This window comes from Bubalus kerabau, chromosome 6 (assembly GCF_029407905.1).
Source record: "Bubalus kerabau isolate K-KA32 ecotype Philippines breed swamp buffalo chromosome 6, PCC_UOA_SB_1v2, whole genome shotgun sequence".
Classification (NCBI taxonomy): Eukaryota; Metazoa; Chordata; class Mammalia; order Artiodactyla; family Bovidae; genus Bubalus; species Bubalus kerabau.
Genome location: NC_073629.1, coordinates 9,609,043 through 9,630,331, shown reverse-complemented (window position 1 = coordinate 9,630,331; position 21,289 = coordinate 9,609,043). Strand labels below are relative to the sequence as shown.

Below are 21,289 nucleotides of genomic sequence, written 5' to 3'. Positions count from 1 at the left end.
ATCTACCGCCAAGGAGAGAGGCCTCAGAGAAAAAATCAACCCTTCCAACACTTTGATCTTGGACTTCTAGCCTCCTTTCTCCTGTGAGAAAGTAAATTTCTCTTATTTAAGCCACCTCACCTGTGGTGTTTTTGTTATGGCAACCCTAGCAAAGTAATTACTGCTGCTGCTGCTGCTAAGTTGCTTCAGTCATGTCCGACTCTGTGCAACCCCAGAGACGGCAGCCCGCCAGGCTCCCCCATCCCTGGGCTTCTCCAGGCAAGAACACTGGAGTGGGTTGCCATTTCCTTCTCCAATGCATGAAAGTGAAGAGTGAAAGGGAAGTCGCTCAGCCGTGTCCAACTCCTAGCGACCCCATGGACTGCAGCCCACCAGACTTCTCCATCCGTGGGATTTTCCAGGCAAGACTACTGGAGTGGGATGCCATTGCCTTCTCTGAAAGTAATTACAGGTGGGTCCTAATCCAATATGACTGGTGTCATTTTAATAAGGGGAAATTAGGACAGATATACGCCGAGAGGGAAGACAATGTGAAGAGACAAAAGGAGAAGACAGCTATCTCCAAGCCAAGGAGAGAAGCATGGAACAGCTCCTTCCCTCATGGCCCTCAGAAGAAACTTAACACTACTAACACTTTGATTTTGAACTTCTAGCCTCCAGAACTGTGAGACAATAAATTTTGGTTATGTAAGTCACTCAGTTTACAGCACCTTTTTACAACACCCCTAGCAAATATATACCTTGGTAATCCTTCATTAGCATTTCTTATCAACGTACATACAAATGGACTTATAGACTATTTACTCTGGAAAGAACTTCAGGAGTTTACCCTTTTCAGTTTACATATAATGAAACAGAGGTCCAAGAAAGTGTAATGGCTGCTGAGTAGTTGCCTTAACGCCCGAATTGAGGTCCTGACAGGGTTTTCCCATGGTTCCATGTTTCTGCTGCTTCTTGACCTTCCCCATCTCATGAAGGCCTGCTCCATATCCAGTAAATCTGGTCACACTAGTGCATACTCAGTCCTCAAAGTGGTTTAGATGGACCACTCAAACATCTTTACATGTTTCTTTTTTCTTTCCTTTTTAAAAATTTTATATTCAATTTTTATTTTATTTTTTGGCCATGTCATGTGCCATGTGTGATCTTAGTTCCCTAGAAAGAAAGAAAGTGATGTCGCTCGGTCATGTCCAACTGTTTGCAACCCCATGGACTATAGCCTACCAGGCTTCTCTGTCCATGGGATTTTCTAGGCAAGAGTACTGGAGTGGGTTTCCATTTCCTTCTCCAGGGGATCTTCCTGACCCAGGGATCAAACCCGGGTCTCCCACATTGCAGGCAGATGCTTTATCCTCTGAGCTACATGCCTTCTGCAGTGGAAGTGCAGTCTTAACCACTGGACCACCAGGGAAGTCCCTTTATATGTTTTTTTAAGAATGTTCTGAGCTAAGTGCCTCTAGCAGAAGCTTTATGGCCAAGACTTTGAGATGCTTTAAGTAAATTCTTGTTAAACCATACTGAGAAACATGAAGAGAATTATTCTTCTTTTCTGAGATGGGTCAGGGTAAAACATTTGGTGCCCTAAGAGGGTTGCTACGACCAGAGAAGGCTGTGCTGAGGTGAGGGCTACCACTTTCTCAGCCACAAAGGAAAAACACACATATTTATTATGATTTATAAGGCATTTTAAAAGTGTATTATCTATTCTGATAGTACCCATGAGGATTTCAGGATCAGACAACTCAACTCTACCACTTGCTCAGTGTGTGACTTTTGCATATCTTTGTTTCCTCATCTGTAAGGTGGGGATATTAATACTATTTGGTTGCTGTGAGGATTAAATGAGAGTCCACATAATTGATACATAGTCAAGAAAAATTTTCAGGTATTATTTTAGATAAAGAATCTGAGTCTTAGGATAAGCAGCTTATCTTTGTAAGTAACAAGGGTAACACAAATCTAGAGATCTAGAGTTTACATTCTGTGTCTTTTTGTTGGAGCATTTAATCCATTTACATTTAAAGTAGTTATTGACATATATGTTCCTATTGCTATTTTCTTAATTGTGGTTGATTTTGTAGATCTTTTTCCTTCCCTTGTATTTCTTGACTATATAAGTCCCTTTAACATTTGTTGTAAAGCTGGTTTGGTGGTAATGAATTCTCTTAACTTTTGCTTGTCTGAAAAGCTTTTTATTTCTCCATCAATTTTGAATAAGATCCTTGCCAGGTTCAGTAAACTTGGTTGTAGATTTTTCCCTTTCAGTACTTTAAATATATCCTGCCATTCCCTTCTGGCCTGCAGAGTTTCTGCTGAAAGATCAGCTGTTAAGTGTATGGGGTTTCCCTTGTATGTTACCTGTTGCTTCTCCCTCGTTGCTTTTAATATTCTTTCTTTGTGTTTAGTCTTTGTTAGTTTGATTAGTATGTGTCTTGGCATGTTTCTCCTTGGGTTTATCCTGTATGGGACTCTTTGTGCCTCTTGAACTTGATTGACTATTTTCTTTTCCATGTTGAGGAAATTTCAACTATAATCTCTTCAAAAATTTTCTCATACCCTTTCTTTTTCTCTTCCTCTTCTGGGACCCGTATAATTTAAACGTTGGTGTGTTTGATATTGTCCCAGAGGTCTCTGAGACTGTCCTCGGTTCTTTTCATTCTTTTTACTTTATTTTGCTCTTCAGAAGTTATTTCTACCATTTTATCTTCCAGCTCACTGATTCACTCTTCTGCTTCAGATATTCTGCTACTGATTCCTTCCAGAGTATTTTTAATTTCAGTAACTGTGTTGTTTGTCTTTGTAGGTTTATTCTTTAATTCTTCTAGGTCTTTGTGAATTGATTCTTGCATTTTCTCCATTTTATTTTCAAGGTTTTTAATCAACTTTATTATCATTATTATGAATTCTTTTTCAGGTAGTTTGTCTATTTCCTCTTCATTTATTTGGACTTATGTGTTTCTAGTTTGTCGCTTCATTTGTGTAGTATTTCTCTGCCTTTTCATTATTTTCTTTTAACTTACTGTGTTTGAGGTTTCCTTTTCCCAGGCTTCAAGTAAATTTGAATTCTTTCCTTGAAGAAGGTTGAATTCTTTCTTCCTTTTGATTTCTGCCCTCCTAAGCTTGGTCCAGTGGTTTGTGTAAGCTTCATATAGGGTGAGATTTGTGCTGAGTTTTTGTTTGTTTTTCCTCTGATGGGCAAGGCTGAGTGAGGCAGTAATCTTGTTTTCTGATGATTGGGTTTGTATTTTTGTTTTGTTTGTTCTTTAGATGAGGTGTCCTGCACAGGCTGCTACTGGTGGTTGGGTGATGCTGGGTCTTGTATTCAAGTGGTTTCCTTTTGTGAGTTTTCACTATTTGATACTCCCTAGGGTTAGTTCTCTGGTCTAGGGTCTTGGAGAATGTGCTCCCACTCCAAAGGCTCAGGGTTTGATCTCTGCTATGTATCGGGCTTGGTCTGTGACACTTGAGATCCGATAGTAATCCAAACAGAAAACGATGCTCCTCGTGGTACTGTTTTCAAAGGTTAGTTCTGACTGCTGGTAGAGAACCGACTGCAGGGGCCAAGGGTGGCAGCAGGGAGACCAGGAAGAAGGCTATTGTAGAAAACCAGGCGAAAGAGGACAGTAGCTGGAATCAGGGTGGTAGCTCTGTGATGGCACACTTTGGATCCCCCTCAGCGTGGGCGCAATGTCTGTGGGGACTCTGAGTGGAGACATGGGGTGCAGGCACCTGAGATCAGGGTCAGGCAGGGATGAAGGGTCTGTGATCCCCTAGAGTTTACATTCTGTAAACTCTACACTCATGAAAGACTGCTGTCTTGATCCCACCAGCCCATTCTGAATAGCTGTGGGCAGGGAGAGAGGTCTGAACCGGGGGAGAACCTCTGAATATGGTTCATGTGCAAGGTAGGCAAGCAGCCAGACACCTCATGTGAGTGGACAGGTAGCCCACTCTGCCATGAGTGGCTGGGGGAGGTAACATGCAGTGGGTGAGGCTCACCAAGGAGCTCTTAGATGCAGAAGGCAGGTGGATTTCCCCAGCAGTCCATCTGGAATACCTCAGGGGAGTTGCTGACTGGATATGCTATGCTGAAGGGCATGACCTGGCTGGATTCCCCTGTCCCCAGATCCTTGGTTATCTGGAAAAGCCTTCCAAATATACATCAAGTCTACTGTGGGCAAGAGTCTCCTTAGAATGATTCCTGTTTACCCTCAGTGGATGCAGAAGGAAGAATGTCAGGGCACAGGTAATGACTGGCAGGGCCAGCACACTGGTTCTTCTGTCCCTGAACCTACCTGAGGCATGGACACAAGATCTTAGAGAAAAGGCTCAGTGGTCTGTTTCCAGTCTCAAGTGGTGAGATGGGCTTACTTAATCAGCCCTTCCTTCCTTTTGATAACAGAATAATGATGCTTTATCTTTCCAGAAAAAGATTAGTCAGAAGATCTAGGTTTAGGTTCTGACTACCATTCATAAGCTGAAAAAACTTGAGAAGGGTTCTTACAGGCTATGAGCTTCAAGTTCCTAATCTGTAATAAAATGAGGATGATGCCAACAGTTATCTGATAAGGCCATTGTGAGGAACAAAAGAGATCATGCAATTGAAATGCTTTCTCAACAATAAAGTGCTCTATGACTTACCACTTTCCCAAGCTTCACAGTCCAGGTCTTAGTCAGAGATCTGACTCCCCTGACCCTCTGACCTGCTGTGGGAGTCACAGTCCATTTCATAAAATGTTTCCCTTTGTTACATCTTGCTTTTCAGTATTGAGCACATGTTTCATGTACTATCTGGACAGCAGAGGTTGTATGTCATATCTGTTCCCAAATTCCTACAGCACAGGTGACTGATAAATACTTATTGATGGTATAGAACCATCCCACTCTTAGTGGAGCATGAATTGGGAGTCAGGACCTGCCGCCCACACTTCCTTACCCCGCCAGCCTTGTAGGTTGGCGCCAAGGCAGGAGGGGAGGGGAGGGTTCACCCAGGGCTCTGGGTCTAGTTCCATCATTTCTCACCAGTTTTCTCAACTATGAATGGAGCATAACGACACCTTGCTCATTATGAAGAGTAGCCACTCACTGAATGCACACGGGAGGCTTTTACAAACCATAGAGAAAATATAAAGTGTTGTTCCTAAGGTGAAGGCCATGGCTACGGAAGCAGAGCATTGGTCCAGGTGGGGACTGAGTCCATATCATTAATGTGGCGTAACAGCTGCCTCTCAGACACTTACCTGGGGGACTGGAACTGCAACTGGGCCAAGGGATAAAGGTCTGAGAGCTGTTGCTGATGGGGTTGCTCACAGTGCAGATGTAGATGTTGTTGGCATGCTGAGGGCCAAGAGTGAGATACAGGAGGTGGGAGCTATTGGTGGGACTCAGTAGGGGGACTCCTGCTTCCTCACTCCAGTTGTAAGTCACGTGGTCCCCTTTCTCCACCATGCAGGCCAGCATGAGACTGCAGTTCCCATCTTCCTGGGTGGTGTTCAACACCTTAATTTGCGGAGTGGAGACCTGCTCTGTCAAAAGGGGGAGGAAGGGAGCCATCACTGAAATGAATCCTCTGGAATGGTGATTTAACCTTTTTGTTAGAAAAAATGCAACCTAACAGCATCTTTCCCTCCCTATGGATCTGTGGTGTAATATATTTCTAATAGGAACCTACTACTTCGCACCTTCCCTCCCCCTACTACCCCTCTATACTCCTTTCCAGGACCAGGGATAAAACAGAGAAGAGAAATATTGTCTTTTAGTTCCCTCCCACCAAGACTGTTAGGGCTCCCCTTGCATTCCTCTTGTTTTTAATTTAGGTTGCTCTCCTGTATTCCATCTGGGGAGTTTGCTCTCAGCTAATTCCCCATGGGTTTGAATGTCCTTGGCTAAAGTATTACCTTCTATATCTAAAAGAATGACTTTTCAGTGGTGGGATTTCATCTGTACTGTGTGTGTGTGTGTGTGTGTGTGTGTGTGTGTGTGTGTGTATAGCAAGTGCTTTAGGATGTCTGAACTTGGGATAGCCACAGGCCTTACCAAACTTTTTCACTCTAATGATGTAAAATTGGCAAAGGAAAAGGGAAAGTCCTTTTTATTTAGTAACTACTATAGGACAGGCAGAATACTAGAATTTCACACTCATCATGTTCTTTAATCTTTTCAATAACTTTCTCAACAATTATTATCCTAGTTCTAATTATTCTCATTTTATAGATGAGGAAACTGAGTCCCAGAGAGGTAGAGTGTCTTACATAATGCCACTCAACTTTTAACAGCCAAGCTGAGATCTGAAAGTATGTCTGTCTGATTCCAAAATCCAGCCTCTTTCTTTGACTTGAGAGAATACCATGGTTGCAGAGAACATATTTTCTAAGGTGAGAATTTGATCATAAAATATGATAAGATGTGACAAAGACAGTGAATCGTTCTAGAAAACCTATGTGTAACCTTCGTGCTTACAGCAGCCTTGCCCTGGGGACACTACTGGAATGATCAGAACGCGCTGATACCTGGTGAAGGGCTGTGGGAATTCTGCAGACATTTAAAGGGAAGATACCAAGGGAAGGCCAGGGAGGGAAGTGTCGTCTTGTGGTACCTGAGAATTTTAAAGAAATGTTGTGTGTGTGGGGCTTCCTGACCCATCTAGAAGCAGGACACCACACATGGCTGCCAGGATCCCTGGGAATTCAAAGGAGCTTTGGGACTGAAGAGACAAACTCTGGGCGCATTCAAGAGGGGCTGGCAGTTAAAGAGGCTAAAAAACAAACAAAAAAAACAAAAACAAAACACTGGCCTTGGATTCAGATGGACCTAGGTTTTAGTTTAAGTTCTGCAACTAGGCGATTTTTTTTTTTTTTTTTTTTTTTTTACAACCAGGGCCTTTGTTTAAGTGAGAAAACTATACTTCTTCCACCAGATAGATGCAATCCTCTGCCAGGATGCAGGGCTTGGTGAGTGGTGTGTGGGTTGAGTTTCAGCTCTCCTTCTCCCAGGACCCCTAGTGTAGTGAACCACCTACGCAGATGTGAGTGGGCACGTGCAAACCACTTATCTCTTGATTTCAGTGTCCTCGCCTATGAAAGAGAGGTTTTGCTTGATCAGTGGTATTCAAATTTTTAAAAATCAGAAGAAAAACCCACTATTTTCAAACAAAATCTTATTTGTAAATTGAGACTCTTGGGGCTCCGGGCCCTCTAGCATACAGGCAGCTGGGCTCCTTTCCTTTAGAAAATGGGGGTAAAGGTAACTAGTGCTAATCAGCTATTACTAATGTGCAATTTGGACCAATTTAGTGAACCTCTCAAACTTTTCCCTGAAACCCTGTTTAACCCTAGACTGAGATGTCTTTCAAGTTGCTTCCAATTCTGAACACCCTTTGCTTCTGAGAGAAGCTTGAATTCTTAGGCAAGGCACTTTGGCACTCCTTGTGGGCCAAGGAAGCCACCGTCATTACCATAGAGCTTCAGCTGCAGGCTAAAGTGCTGGACTGAAACATTTTCCTCCAGGCTTATAAAGTACCAGCCTTCATCCTCCTTCCTGCTCTTCAGGATCCTCAGGCTCAGGTTTTCCAGATGAAACTCATAGCCGTCCTCCAGACGTGGAGAGCCACCTTTCCGCAGATCTAGGGACACTATTTTCTTCTTGACAGTGTCTTTGGGTGATTCTGCCATTGTGACAAGGATGTGGATGCTCTTATTCATGCTCCTACTTATCTCCTCAGATGCCAGGGGCAACAGCACGCTGCTTCCCAGCTGCCCGAGAATCGTCTTTGTGGAACTGGTCAAACCCTCACCTGTGGAAAGAAGGAGAGGGAAGTATCAGATCATAGAAGCTTTGAGACTTACGTCCGTGCATCAGGAAAAACAGACTGGAGCGTCTCTCTCTTCCTCTTGGCCAATCCCTGGGGTTGCCAGATTCTTAGTAGTTTATAAGGACTGTCGTGAGGATATCACTGCATTCTCAGTATTTAAAAAGTCCCAGTGGAAGTCTTGTGATAGAGCTGTATAGACTAACTACATTACTTGGTCTCTATGATCTAGGAGGGAATTCTATCAACTCAGATTTATAGTTAAGGCACCTAAGGCATACAGAAGTTAAATGACATGCCTAAAGTCATATAACTAGTAACCAGATTAATTCCTCAGCCAGACTTCTCATCACCACTGGATACAGTAAGTCCCCTACATACGAACATTCAAGTTGCAAACTTTCAAAGATGTGAATGTGCCCTTATATGCCAACTGTTCACTGTATTGTGCTCTTGTACTTTTCAAGGTACTATACTGTAAGATTAAAAATGTTTTCTTTTAATTTTTTTTTTTAATTTTTAGCACCCAAAATGTTTGTATTGGGGTATAGCCAGTTAACAATGTTGTCATAGCATTGAACAGTGAAGGGACTCAGCCACCCATATACACGTATCCATTCTCCCTCAAACCCCCCTCCCACCCAGACTGGCACATAACATCAAGCAGAGTTCCATGTGCTATACAATAGGTACTTTTTGGTTATCCATTTTAAATATAGCAGTGTATACATGATCTTCTCAAAATGCTTTTTATGTGTTTGTTTTTAAAGTTTTATTTGTGTGAAAAATATCATCAACCTAGTACAGTCCAGTACTATATAGCCAATTGTATTAGTTGAGTACCTAGGCTAACTAGGTACAACAAAGAGGATTTATGAGCAAATTGGACTTATGAGCTCCCTCTTGGAATGTAACTCACACATAGGGGATTTAACCCGTTCATACATAGGGGACTTATTCATAAATAGTGTGAAGGAAAGAGGGTAACTGAAACTAATTCTGAGCTTGTGAGGCCAAGAGACCAAGATTACAGAAGCATCATTTCAAATGAGAAGGAAAGAGAAAAGTCTAAGGGATGTGGAGTCAAGGAGGAGGCGAGCCTGTGGAATCTTATCTCTCCAAAAAGCCGTTGAGATATATAATAATGTTGAGGGAGAGAAATTATTTTATTTCTCTTTTTCAAAAGTGTCAAGCCAAAAAAAAAAAAAAAAAACACACCCAAATCTTTCAAACCACTGTAAGTGATCCTACTGCTGACTTTTTAACACCTCCTCTCTCCTCAAACCCACAACCTCAGTTGATGAACCTGCCTCTCATTTCACTGAAAAAGGAAAAGAAACGAAAGAGAGCTTCCATTTGTTCCTACTACCAAGTCAACCCACATACTTGGATGGATGGTCTCTGCTCTTGGGTAAGGCTGGCCTCTTCCTTCCTGGAACACTCACCCACCTCAAGGCTTTGCTCCTGAGACCTCTGCCACCCCTTGCATCATCAATTTTGTTATTGTTATGGTACACTGTGGGTTATTTCTATTAACACCCAACATACCAACATGTAATTTCCTTTATCTTAAAAACCCTGATCCCAGGTCCAACCCCAGCCAATTTCCCATTTCTCTGTTTTCCTTTATCCTAAAGTTCTTTAATGTGTATTTATCCCTCTGTTCCCATCTCCTGACATTTTTTCCTTGTACTCACTCCAGATAAGCTTCGTTCTTTACCCTTCACTGGAACCACTCTTGTCAAGGTCACTGTATACCCCATGATACTAAGTCAATTCTCCATCTTCATCTTGCTTTCTCAAGAGTGCTGAGAAAGTTCACATCCCCCCGTTTAAACACTGTCTTCATTTTGCCCAGAGAACAATACACTCTTTTGGTTTTCTTCCTATTTCATTGGCTGCCCTTTCTCAGTCTCCTTGACCAAAACCTTCTGCTCTTAAAGACCTCTAAAATTGGAGCATTCCAGGGATCAGTACTCAGACTTCTTCTCTTTCCCAGCCACACTTATCTATTAATAGTTGCATAGTTTGACAGATTTCTGGAATGCTTCCACAGGTGTATCTCCCATCCAAATCTTTCACTGTACTCCAAACTGCCTACACCAATTGGTATTAGTGTTTGGAGGTCTAAAGGGCATCTTAGACTTAGCAAATGGACTCATGATCCTGTAGCCTCTTCTGCAAACAACATTACAATTCCCAGGCCAAAACACTGGAATCACCCATGACTCCTTTCTTCCTTTAATATTCCATATTCAATCTATCAGCAAATCCCATTGGCTCTGCCTTCACAATATATCCGGCATCTGAGAACTTCCAACCCTCTTCATTTCTACCACCATCATCACAGGCCTGGCTGTTCTTTTGTCTTCCAACAAATCTTCCTGCATCTATACAATGGATAGAGAAGCCTTTTAAAACTATGTCAGATTTTGTCTCTCTTCAAAGAGAAACAAAATCCATAGTCCTTGTTATGGCTTCACAGATTCTGAATAACCCAGTCCCGTGGACCTCTCTGACTCCATCTCTTGTCCACTCTTCACTCACTACACTATGGCCACACCAGCTCCAGCTGGTCCCTAACTCATCCAGAGCATTCTTATCTCATAGCTTTTGCATTTATTGTTCTTTCTCTTTCTGGAAATCTCTTCCCTTATGTATCTAAAGAGCTCATACTCTCATTTTCTTTTAGATTTCTGCTCAAAAAAATCATCTTTTCTGAAAGACCTGCTCTGATGATCCTATCTATATCCTATCCTTTCTTGCTGCACTTATCACTGTCTGATGTTATACTGTATATTTGGTCATTTTTATTTTTGTCTCCCCCCGTACTAGAATGCCAACTTCTCAAGAGGAAGAAGTTCATGTTGTTCATTGTTTTTTCCTTAGGACCTACAGCAGTGGTTGGCATGTAAAAGGTTTTAAAAGACAGCCTTCAGAATGGGAGAAGATAATAGCAAATGAAGCAACTGACAAACAACTAATCTCGAGAATATACAAGCAACTCCTACAGCTCAACTCCAGAAAAATAAATGACCCAACCAAAAAATGGGCCAAAGAACTAAATAGACATGTCTCCAAAGAAGACATCCAGATGGCTAACAAACACATGAAAAGATGCTCAACATCACTCATTATCAGAGAAATGCAAATCAAAACCACTATGAGGTACCATTTCACACCAGTCAGAATGGCTGCGATCCAAAAGTCTACAAGTAATAAATGCTGGAGAGGGTGTGGAGAAAAGGGAACCCTCTTCCACTGTTGGTGGGAATGCAAACTAGTACAGCCACTATGGAGAACAGTGTGGAGATTCCTTAAAAAACTGGAAATAGACCTGCCTTATGATCCAGCAATCCCACTGCTGGGCATACACACTGAGGAAACCAGAAGGGAAAGAGACACGTGTACCCCAATGTTCATCACAGCACTGTTTATAATAGCCAGGACATGGAAGCAACCTAGATGTCCATCAGCAGATGAATGGATAAGAAAGCTGTGGTACATATACACAATGGAGTATTATTCAGCCATTAAAAAGAATACATTTGAATCAGTTCTAATGAGGTGGATGAAACTGGAGCCTATTATACAGAGTGAAGTAAGCCAGAAAGAAAAACACCAATACAGTATACTAATGCATATATATGGAATTTAGAAAGATGGTAACAATAACCCTGTGTACGAGACAGCAAAAGAGACACTGATGTATAGAACAGTCTTTTGGACTCTGTGGGAGAGGGAGAGGGTGGGAAGATTTGGGAGAATGGCATTGAAACATGTAAAATATCATGTATGAAATGAGTCGCCAGTCCAGGTTCAATGCACGATACTGGATGCTAGGGGCTGGTGCACTGGGACGACCCAGAGGGATGGTATGGGGAGGGAGGAGGGAGGAGGGTTCAGGATGGGGAACACATGTATACCTGTGGTGGATTCATTTTGATATTTGGCAAAACTAATACAGTTATGTAAAGTTTAAAAATAAAATAAAATTAAAAAAAATAAACACAAATACAAGTAAAAAAAATAATAATAAATAAATAAATAAATATCTGTTCAATTTATGAATGCTAAAAGCCATGTTACCTGATTAAAATCCTTCTTATTTAGCTTTGACCCATATGTGGCTGAACTTCATAACTGAAATTAATCACAAGCTAATGTTCATAAGAGAAGGAGCCCATGACTCAGAGAGAGCACAGATTGTTCTAGTTGATAAGAACGTCAAAAGAATACAATAAAACTGTCTGCTTAAATAATGCAGACACCTAGAGAAGGCACAATTAACTTGTGGTTAAGATGGGTTGTTGGAAATTTGGGCAAACAGATTCAGATGTTCTTGATAGCAAAATGTTTTGATATCCTGCGAAGGGCCCTGCTGATATCAGACTAGAGATTTTAAGGTTGGGATAAAGAAAAATTCGGATTTGAATGGTTGGCTCTTGTTTTTTTTGCTATGCTATGTGACTTGTGGGATCTTAGTTCCCCAACCAGGAATTAAACCCCGGCCCCCAGCAGTGAAAGCACTGAGTTGTAACCACTGGACTGCTAGGGAATTCATGGCACATAACTATTAAGGAATGGTGAAAAGACAATTAGCATTTGTTCTTTTGCATATCGCTATTAAATCAACTCTTGAAACAGAGTGCCTAATTAAACAGTTGCTTAATTTATTAGACAAGGAATGCTATTCTTGGTGCTGGTATTTTATTTTTACAAAGATATGTAAAAGAACATGTTGAAATTCCTTCTAGTCACACTTATGGATGCCTGGCTGTCCAGATAATGTGGTACATATAATACCCAAGAATCTTGAACCTAAACTTCTACCAATAAAGGGATGACAGAAAACTAGAACCATCCATGCAAGTAGAAATATCACATGGTATGCAGGCCCCCTAAATTGAATATAGAAATCATATAGGTAAGCATATGTACATTTTTTTCTGGGAGCATAGCCATGAATGTCACTTCTCAAAGGAATCTGGGCTTCAAATCAAGGTTGAGAATTACCATCACACTGTTGATTTTTTTAGATCAATTTTGATATGGAGAAGAAGAAAATGCAAAATGATACCCATTTATAGACCATAAGCCTCCACCCTCCCTTGTGTTGTGTGTGTGCTTTCCACCCACCTAATCCAACAGACTCTTTACACCATGGTTGCTTTTGGAATTTAGAAATGGAAAGGAGTCAGGAGAAGAGGAGACGGAGGATGGGGCAAGAAGTAGCCAAAAAAAGAAAAAAAATTTTTTTTTAATTTTTTTATAGAAAAGAAGAGGTTAAGAGGGAAGAAAAGAGAGGGCAGATGAGAATGACAGGATGAGCGGTTTAAGCAGACTTGGTCATGGGGAGTGGAATCAAAATCCCATTCAGAACAGACCCTCACACGCCACAGCCCACATAAAGAATGATGATGTAACAACTGAGTGTGTGAGTGGCCAGGTCTGTAGAGGGTGTGTGACCTCACTGACACCTGAGCAAGAGTGGAAAAACAAGTGGGGACTTTAAAGTGGTTCATAAAACCCTTCAAGTAGAGTACCAGCTCCTGAAACATCCTACTGCCTGATGAGTGTTTTCCAGTGGGTTTGTGATTCAGTCAGACCCTGTTTACTAAAAGAGTCTGGAGGAAACATTTGTAGCTGTTAACACCAACTCACTTTCCTTCCAGGGCAATTCTACTTAGAAAGTAGAGTGATTCACATGAGCTCATGGATATTTTCCTGAAATTAGTAGCATTTAGCCAACCCTTTCATAAGATGGGACTCTACCTAGTGATAACCTTTCTTGGTGGGGGGCAGCCCTGACACTGGGCGTCTTGCTACAGCATTTCTTTCAGGGAGGACTCAGAGCCCTCATAGTTCTTATGGGAAATCCGGGTTCACAAAGCAAAGATAGTGTGTCTAAGTCTCCTTTTTAAATTGAAGTCCTACCAGGTGTCCTTCTAGTCCCATTCCTTGATGCTGCTGGGTCTTTCTATCTTAGAATATTTGCGCTTACCGTTCCCCAGCCTGAAAGTCGGTCACTGCTCTTTATTTGCCTGGCTAACTCCTCCTGTCCTTCAGGCCTCTACATCTGACCCTTGGCTGTGATGCGGCTCCTCTGCCATGCACTTCCAGTGCACTTTGGGTCACTCCTTTCACATCGCCCATCACACTTTTAACTCTCCTTCAATGCTTTTTATCCTTATGCAATTACAAGCTTCTAAGAGTAGGGTCTGTGTCTGTTTTGTTCACCACTGTAGCAGTGAGACAAATCTCTCTTCAATACCCTTTTATACTGTTGAAGTTTTATAGACCTACGTAGGATACTCCTCCAGAAACAAACTAGTTAACAAAAATTAAAAAAAAAAAAAAAACTACATGACGAAAGATGTTTCTATCTACTTTTCAAATCCCAGATCAAATACTTCCATATGCCTTCTACTTCCCTCTCTGATTTATCCAACTTCTCTCACCTTTTGTGAATTCCTATATTTAATTCCAATTCAATTAACATCAACTCATATGCTTCAATTATAGGTAGCACAATCTAATTTTTACCATGGGACCGGGATACAAATTTTAGGATTCTCCTCCCTAAACATAAGCTTATCCAGTTTCATTCCTTGAGGCCTCTGGAGTCAAGCTGTGTGATTAAGGAGAAATTACTAACTACTCTGGGCCTCTTTGGAGAAGGCAATGGCACCCCACTCCAGTACACTTGCCTGGAAAATCCCATGGACGGAGGAGCTTGGTAGGCTGTAGTCTATGGGGTTGCTAAGAGTCAGACACGACTGAGCGACTTCACTTTGATTTTTCACTTTCATGCATTAGAGAAGGAAATGGCAACCCACTCCAGTACACTTGCCTAGAAAATCCCAGGGACGGGGGAGCCTGGTGGGCTGCCGTCTATGTGGTCGCACAGAGTCAAACACGACTGAAGCGACTTAGCAGCAGCATCAGTGGTGCCTCTTTTTCCTCTTTTATAAAATCATAATGTAGCAATACCAACTCACAGAGTTGGTATAATTAAATGAATAATACACATAAAGCACTTACAACAGTGTTTGATATATAGCAAGAAAGTTCTGTACATACTACTATTAATCATTCAACAAACATTTGTAGAAGGGCTCTCGTGTGCCACATTCTGTGCCAAGTTCTGGGCAGAGGCTGTGGTGGTGCATTTTACCCCACACGTCACCTAGTGCCAGGCATACCATGTGTCCTAATAGATAGTTGCCAAATGGGATTGTCCAAAGTCAATCTATGGATAAAACCAAATAGCCCTGAAGTTCTGATTTGCAGTCTAACACCGGAGATAGTGAAGTCAGTGGAGTTATGTCATAGTATTAAAACTTTTGAGAAATAAAAGTGCCTAGATCTAAATATTGGGGTAGAATGGTTCAGTGAATACACAAGATTGGGCAAAGTCTAGAACCACCCCCACCCCCCCACAACTTGCCCCTCACTTCTCTTCCTATATGTGTGGAGGAAGTGGGGAGGACCTGAATGAAAGAATAAAAAATCCTACTGGGGTAGATTCATCAGTTGTAACAGATGCACCACTCTGGTGGGAGATATTGATGATGGGAGAGGCTATGTGTACGTGAGGGCCATGGGAAATCTCTGTACTTTTCAATTATTTTGCTGTGAACCCAAAACTGCTCTGAAAAAGAGAAGCCTATTAAAAAATGTATCACTGAGGGAAATGGAGAATTCAGTTCATTGGGGGAAGGGACGTGTGGACTTTTTTTGATTTTTACAGTTTTGACTGGGAATTGGAAGGTGAGCTGAGTAGAAATGGGAAGGGGAGTGGGTACTAATGTTACAAGAAGTGGGCTTCTTGGTTGGGTAAATCTGTCATGGTTGACCTGTCCCATTTGCAAAGCATTTCCGTCTGGGTTTTATTGGGGTTTCACCAGAGGGTGCATGTTTAAAAATAAAAACAGTATAAAATTTTTGTACATATTTCAGAGAAGACAATCGTAAGAAATATGAACACTGCTGATTGGATAGACACGCCTTTAAAGGGCTGGGCTGTTTCTCACTAACCAGTGACCTCCGAAGCTTTGCCTGCAGCAGCAGCGGAACCTGAGATGCCAGGGCCAGGCTGACCAGAAGGCAATCAGCACAGGGATAGGAAAGTTCAGTTCACTGTTCAAACCCGTCACTCCTGATAGTCACCAGAAAGTATTCCAAAAATGGTGGAGTCGTGAACGGGGTGCCCCCAGGAAGGTTTGACTCTTCCTGAAGTGAAGTGAAGTGTTAGTCGCTCAGTCATGTCTAACTCTTTGCCAACCCGTGGACTGTAGTCCACCAGGCTCCACTGTCCATGGAATTCTCCAGGCGAGAATACTCGAGTGTGTCGCCATTTTCTTCTCCAGGAGATCTTCCTGACCCAGGGATCGAAGCTGGGTCTCCTGCACTCTAAGCAGGTTCTTTACCATCTGAGCCATCTCCTCGTTATGGCTTAAAGTAGTTCCATATGGCTTTCTGAACCCTGAGTTCAGTTACTGCTCTCTGAGACCTTGGGCAGTGAGAGCCATCAGTCTGCCTGATTCTGAGGAAATGCAGGGCCAAGGAAGAGCTATTCATCTGGGAATCTGTCAAAAGATCAATCTCAAGTGCAGCCCCTCAGATAACCTCAGCACATCTCTGGGCTTCTCCTGGAAAAGTCCATAATGGATTTGCGGTCTTGAAAGCCCCAAGAACAAAGCATCCAGAGCCTCGGGATTTTCCCTCTTTCCCTAATGGCGCTTCCACTTTAGGCTGCCTCCCACAGTCTAAACCAAGTCTGAAGGCATCTAAGCAGAAAGAAGATGCTCATCCACTCCCTAGTGAGCCCAGTTTGCTCCTTGCTTGGCTTTGTCTTTTTCAAACACCTTTTCTCAAAGCTCTAAACAGAGTAGTTCGCAAAACTACTAAACAGAGAATGCCAGCAAACCAGAAAGATAGGAGCAGAGTCCAGTTCCAAACACTCTGGCTCTACACTGAAGCTACTCTGACTCTGAGCATTCTTGATTTGCATTTCTCACAAACTGTAACCAGCCTTGGGCTCCAAAAATCCTGGCTCTTCCCCTCTTGCTGCCTTGGAATGCTACTTCCAGGAAAGTAGCCACCAGCACAACCACGCTGTGGCCACTATCTGTTCCCAACCATTGCCTGGGGTTTTCAGTTTTACCCTCTCTTCCCGCTACAGCCCTTTCTTGTAGGTGGACCATGTTTTTGATTTGTCTGCTCGTGTGTGTGTGTGAAGATCCCCATCCAGGATAGGGTAGGAGTAACTTTCTCCCAGAGCTCCCTCTCTCTCCAGCTCATTCCCTTAGCCTGGGCCTTTGCCAGAAGGATACTCACACAAAACCAACCACTCAGCCAGGACTTTGACTGCAGCCTCTCACCCAGAGAGGCCAGTCTAGAATGTGACCGGTGTCTTTGACTGGAACTCCTGGTTTCCTTGGAAGCTAGGACTGGCGGGGCTAAGCCTCGGACCCAGGAGTCCAGTAACTCACAATCTTCCTTCCTCTTCAACAGAGGTAGGAGGAACTCAGTCTCTGAGGAAGAGGCAGCAGATCACAGCCCTCCCCCTACCCCCCTGCCCCCTACCCGCAGCCAAATAACAACCCCTGGCCGCTGAGTTCTCTCTCTGTCTAGGAGGCTATAGCTGATTCCTGGTAGGTAATCCTAGGACCCAAGCCCTCAAACAGATGAACACTTACCTGTTCTGCAGCTCAGCTCAACAATCAGAGAGAAAAGCAGCAGGACATTCGAGGAGAGCAGCCCTTTGGGATCCATCAGCCAGTGAGGATAAGGAAGGGAGTCTGGCGAGAGCCCGGTAGCTGCTCTCAGACACCAGCCAGAGCAGAGAGAGCTCCACGCCAGCCAAGTGCTGCCTCTACTGTCTAGTTTATGCATCAGAAACCAGCAGGCTTCCTGTCTCACTGGGGCTTTTTCTGCCTGTGCCCCGAGGATTGGTCATCTCTTTCAAGCCTTAAGTCACTCTGCTCTTCCCAAGAAGTCAGAGTCAGGTGGTTACACTGCAAGAGCCGGGAAGGGATCTGTGTAATCACCTCGGTCAAACCCCCAGCCTTGGCAGAAATGTCCTCCCCTCTCTCCCTTTCTTAGCTGTCTCCGGGAAAGGGATGTCAAGCCTCTCTGGGTGGTTCTGACTGGTAACTCTTATTATAGTGCAAAGAAAAGATGTAGTTGTGTCAGGCTACCCCAAATTTGGATGGGTTAGTCCAGATTGTACTTGGGTGATTGACTTTTTAAAAAATTAATTTATTTTTTATTGAAAGATAATTGCTTTACAGAATTTTGCTGTTTTCTGTCAAACCTCAAAATGAATCAGCCATAGGTATACAAATATCCACTCCCTTTTGAAACTCCCTCCTGTCTTCCTCCCCATCCCACCCCTCTAGGTTGATACAGAGCCCCTGTTTGAGTTTCCTGAGCCATACAACAAATTCCCACTGGCTGTCTATTTTACATATGGTAATGTAAGTTTCCATGTTACTCTTTCCATACATCTCACCCTGTCCTCCCCTCTCCTCAAGTCCATAAGTCTATTCTGTATGTCTGTTTCTCCATTGTTCCCCTGTAAATAAAATTGGAACGATACAGAGAAGATTAGCATGACCCCTGCACACGAATGATTGACTTTTAATAGCTGATGGACATTTTACTTCTGATTTGTTCCATAATTTCAGAGAACATCTCTCCATGCAGTCAGGTCCTGGTGCCAAAATCACAGATAGATAGAAGTGGGCAGGGTGGGTCAGCTGGCAGAAACCCAGTTTCCCTGCTGGGTACATTGTGGTAGAATTTAGTGAGCCCTATGCTGTGTTTGGAGGGGCTGCCTTATTTTAGAACTTGCAACTAATCTTTTTGTTGAGGAGAAGGGACTAAAACTGGTGGAAGATCTTGTGCTTTTCCATAAGTTAAGCAATAAATATGAAACACACTATTATTGGCTCACAAGGAAACTTTGAAATACAATTGTAACAGGTTTTTTTTTTTGTTTTGTTTTGTTTTTTTTTGGCCGTCCTGGGTCTTCATTGCTGGGCTTGGGCTTTCTCTAGCTGCGGCGAGCGGGGGCTTCTGAACCGTGTGTTCAGGCTTCTCAGTGATGGCTTCTCTTGTCGCACAGCACCAGCTTCAGTAGTTGTGGCTCTAGCACTCTAGGTGTTTGGGCTCAGTCATTGTGGTGCATGGGCTTAGTTGCCCCATGGCATGTGAGATCTTCCCATGCTCATGTCCCCTGCACCACGAGGTGGATTCTTAACCACTGGACCACCAGGGAAGCCCCTGTAACAGGTATTTTTAAAGTCCATAGAACAGGTCAAAGTCACTTTCCAATGGGCCTCCCTAAGAGGATAAGGGTAATAAGAGCTGGTGACATAGTGATAGTGCTCTTTATTCTCATCATTCCCCTTTCCACATACATAAACACCTGACACCCCACCATCCTGCCCACAACACCACCCGGTGCTGTGCTGGAGTCAGCACATATCAACTCATGAGAGCCAGTTGGTAAAGTTTCAGAAAGCTTGTGAGCTGGTCATTGATAAACATTATATTACTAAAAATGGAATTATATAAATTTACAGTTAAATAAATTGCATCCAAAACTGAGGGAATTGAAAACTCAAAACCCATTACTTCTTAATTATTTTACATTTTACTATTCTTTGTGCTCTTGAGAACATTACGTCTATTGTATCTCTGTCATGGGAACAAAATATCTGATCATGGTTGCTGCTACACGGCTTTCCCCAGCTTTGCATTCAATGACATCATGCTGGTAGCTTGAAATCAGCCAGGGTGAAAGTATATATACCATGAAAAGAGGAAAATGATATATATCAGAGTTTTGATTCTTTAGGTTTTTAAAATATTTATTTATTTGTCTGCCTGAGGTCTTAGTTGCGTCATGTGGGATCTTTCTTGTGGTGTATGGACTCACAGTAGTTGCGTTGCTCGGGATTAGTTGCTCTGTGGCATGTGGGATCTTAGCATTCTGACCAGAGATCCAGCCCACATCTCCTGAATCGCACGGTGCATTAATAACCACTGGACCATGAGGGAAGTCCCTTGATTTATTTTTTTGTTACTTGTCTAGATGTAAGAAAGTGAGAAAAAGATTAAACTTAAAAGTGTGTCATGACTGTAGTTTTAATTGTGAAATGCATAAAAAATTGAGGAAATATTTTCTAGTATTTAAAAACTTTTATTCAGCATAAAGTCACTAGTGTTACAATATATGTCTTCTATATGTCTTCACATTTCTTTAACTTAAAAAGAATTAACTGCAAGCAACAATTGAGAATGGAATAAAATACTTAAAAGTGTTGAAGAAAAAACTTATAATCATATAAATATAATTATAATTATAAAATTATAACCACCAACTTATAATTTTCTGTATCCTTTGAAATTATTCTTCAAAAGTGAAGGAGAAATAAAGATATTTTCAGACAAACAAAGATGGAGGGAATTTGTTGCCATAGTTCTGACTTGTAAGGAATGTTACAAGAATTTCTTTAGCGAGAAGGAAAATAATAAAGATCAGAAACTCAAATCTACTGAGGGAGAGCATCAGAGAAGGAATAAGTGAAGGTAAAAATAGAAGCTTTTATTTCTTTTATTCTTAATTGATCTAACAGATAACACATTGTTCAAAATAATAATAGCAACAACATATAAACAACATACCAAATTACATATGCTTATGCATATGCCTTGTATATATATGCTTATATATAAGTGAAATGAATGATAGCAATGATACACAAATCACGGGAGGGAGGAATTGGGATTATTTTGCTACTATTAAGTACTCATACTACCCATAAAGCAGTATGAAGTGAAGTGAAGTGAAGTTGCTCAGTCGTGTCCAACTCTTTGCAATCTGATGGACTGTAGTCTACCAGGCTTCTCTGTCCATGGGATTTTCCAGGCAAGAGTACTGGAGTGGGTTGCCATTTCCTTCTCCAGGGGATCTTCCTGACCCAGGGATCAAACCCAGGTCTTCTGCATTGCAGGCAGACTCTTTACCCTCTAAGCCACCAGGGAAGCAGTATAGTGTTATTTAAAACTGTGCTTGGATTAGTTGTAAATGCATATTGCAAAATCTAGGGAAATCACTAAAAGAAGTTAAAAAAAGTATAACTGACACACTAAGAAAGGAGAAAAAAATGAAATCTTACGAAAGCTCAATCAAAACTATAAAAGGCAGAAAAAGAGTGAAAGACAAAAAGCGCAACAAAGAATGAGGTTAACAAATAGAAAATAGTAACAAACATGGTAGATATTACCCCAACAATATCAGTAAACACCTTAAATGTTAATAGTCTAAATGAACCAATTAAAAGGCAGAGATTGTCAGAGTGCATCCAAAAACAAGCCTTAACTATATGTCTTCAAGAAACCCACTTTAAATATAAACACATATAAAATTAAAAGTAAATGAGTGGAAAAAGAAAACAAGTTAATACT

At 42.0% G+C, this 21,289-nt stretch overlaps 1 protein-coding gene and 1 pseudogene across 1 annotated transcript in view; one reads left to right on the top strand and one right to left on the bottom strand.

Annotated features, from left to right (window-relative positions):
• Positions 1-17,700, bottom strand: part of SLAMF1 (signaling lymphocytic activation molecule family member 1) — a 40,197-nt gene extending 22,497 nt beyond the window's left edge. The window contains exons 1-3 of the mRNA XM_055583849.1: positions 17,512-17,700; positions 7,454-7,792; positions 5,241-5,525 (exon numbers count right to left, since the gene is read on the bottom strand). Coding sequence (XP_055439824.1) covers positions 5,241-5,525; positions 7,454-7,792; positions 17,512-17,587 — 700 coding nt within the window. The 5' untranslated portion in view covers positions 17,588-17,700. The remainder of the gene's footprint in view (positions 1-5,240; positions 5,526-7,453; positions 7,793-17,511) is intronic.
• A 683-nt stretch (positions 17,701-18,383) lies between these two features.
• LOC129656665 (uncharacterized) lies at positions 18,384-18,478 on the top strand (annotated as a pseudogene).
• The last annotated feature ends 2,811 nt before the right edge of the window (positions 18,479-21,289 follow it).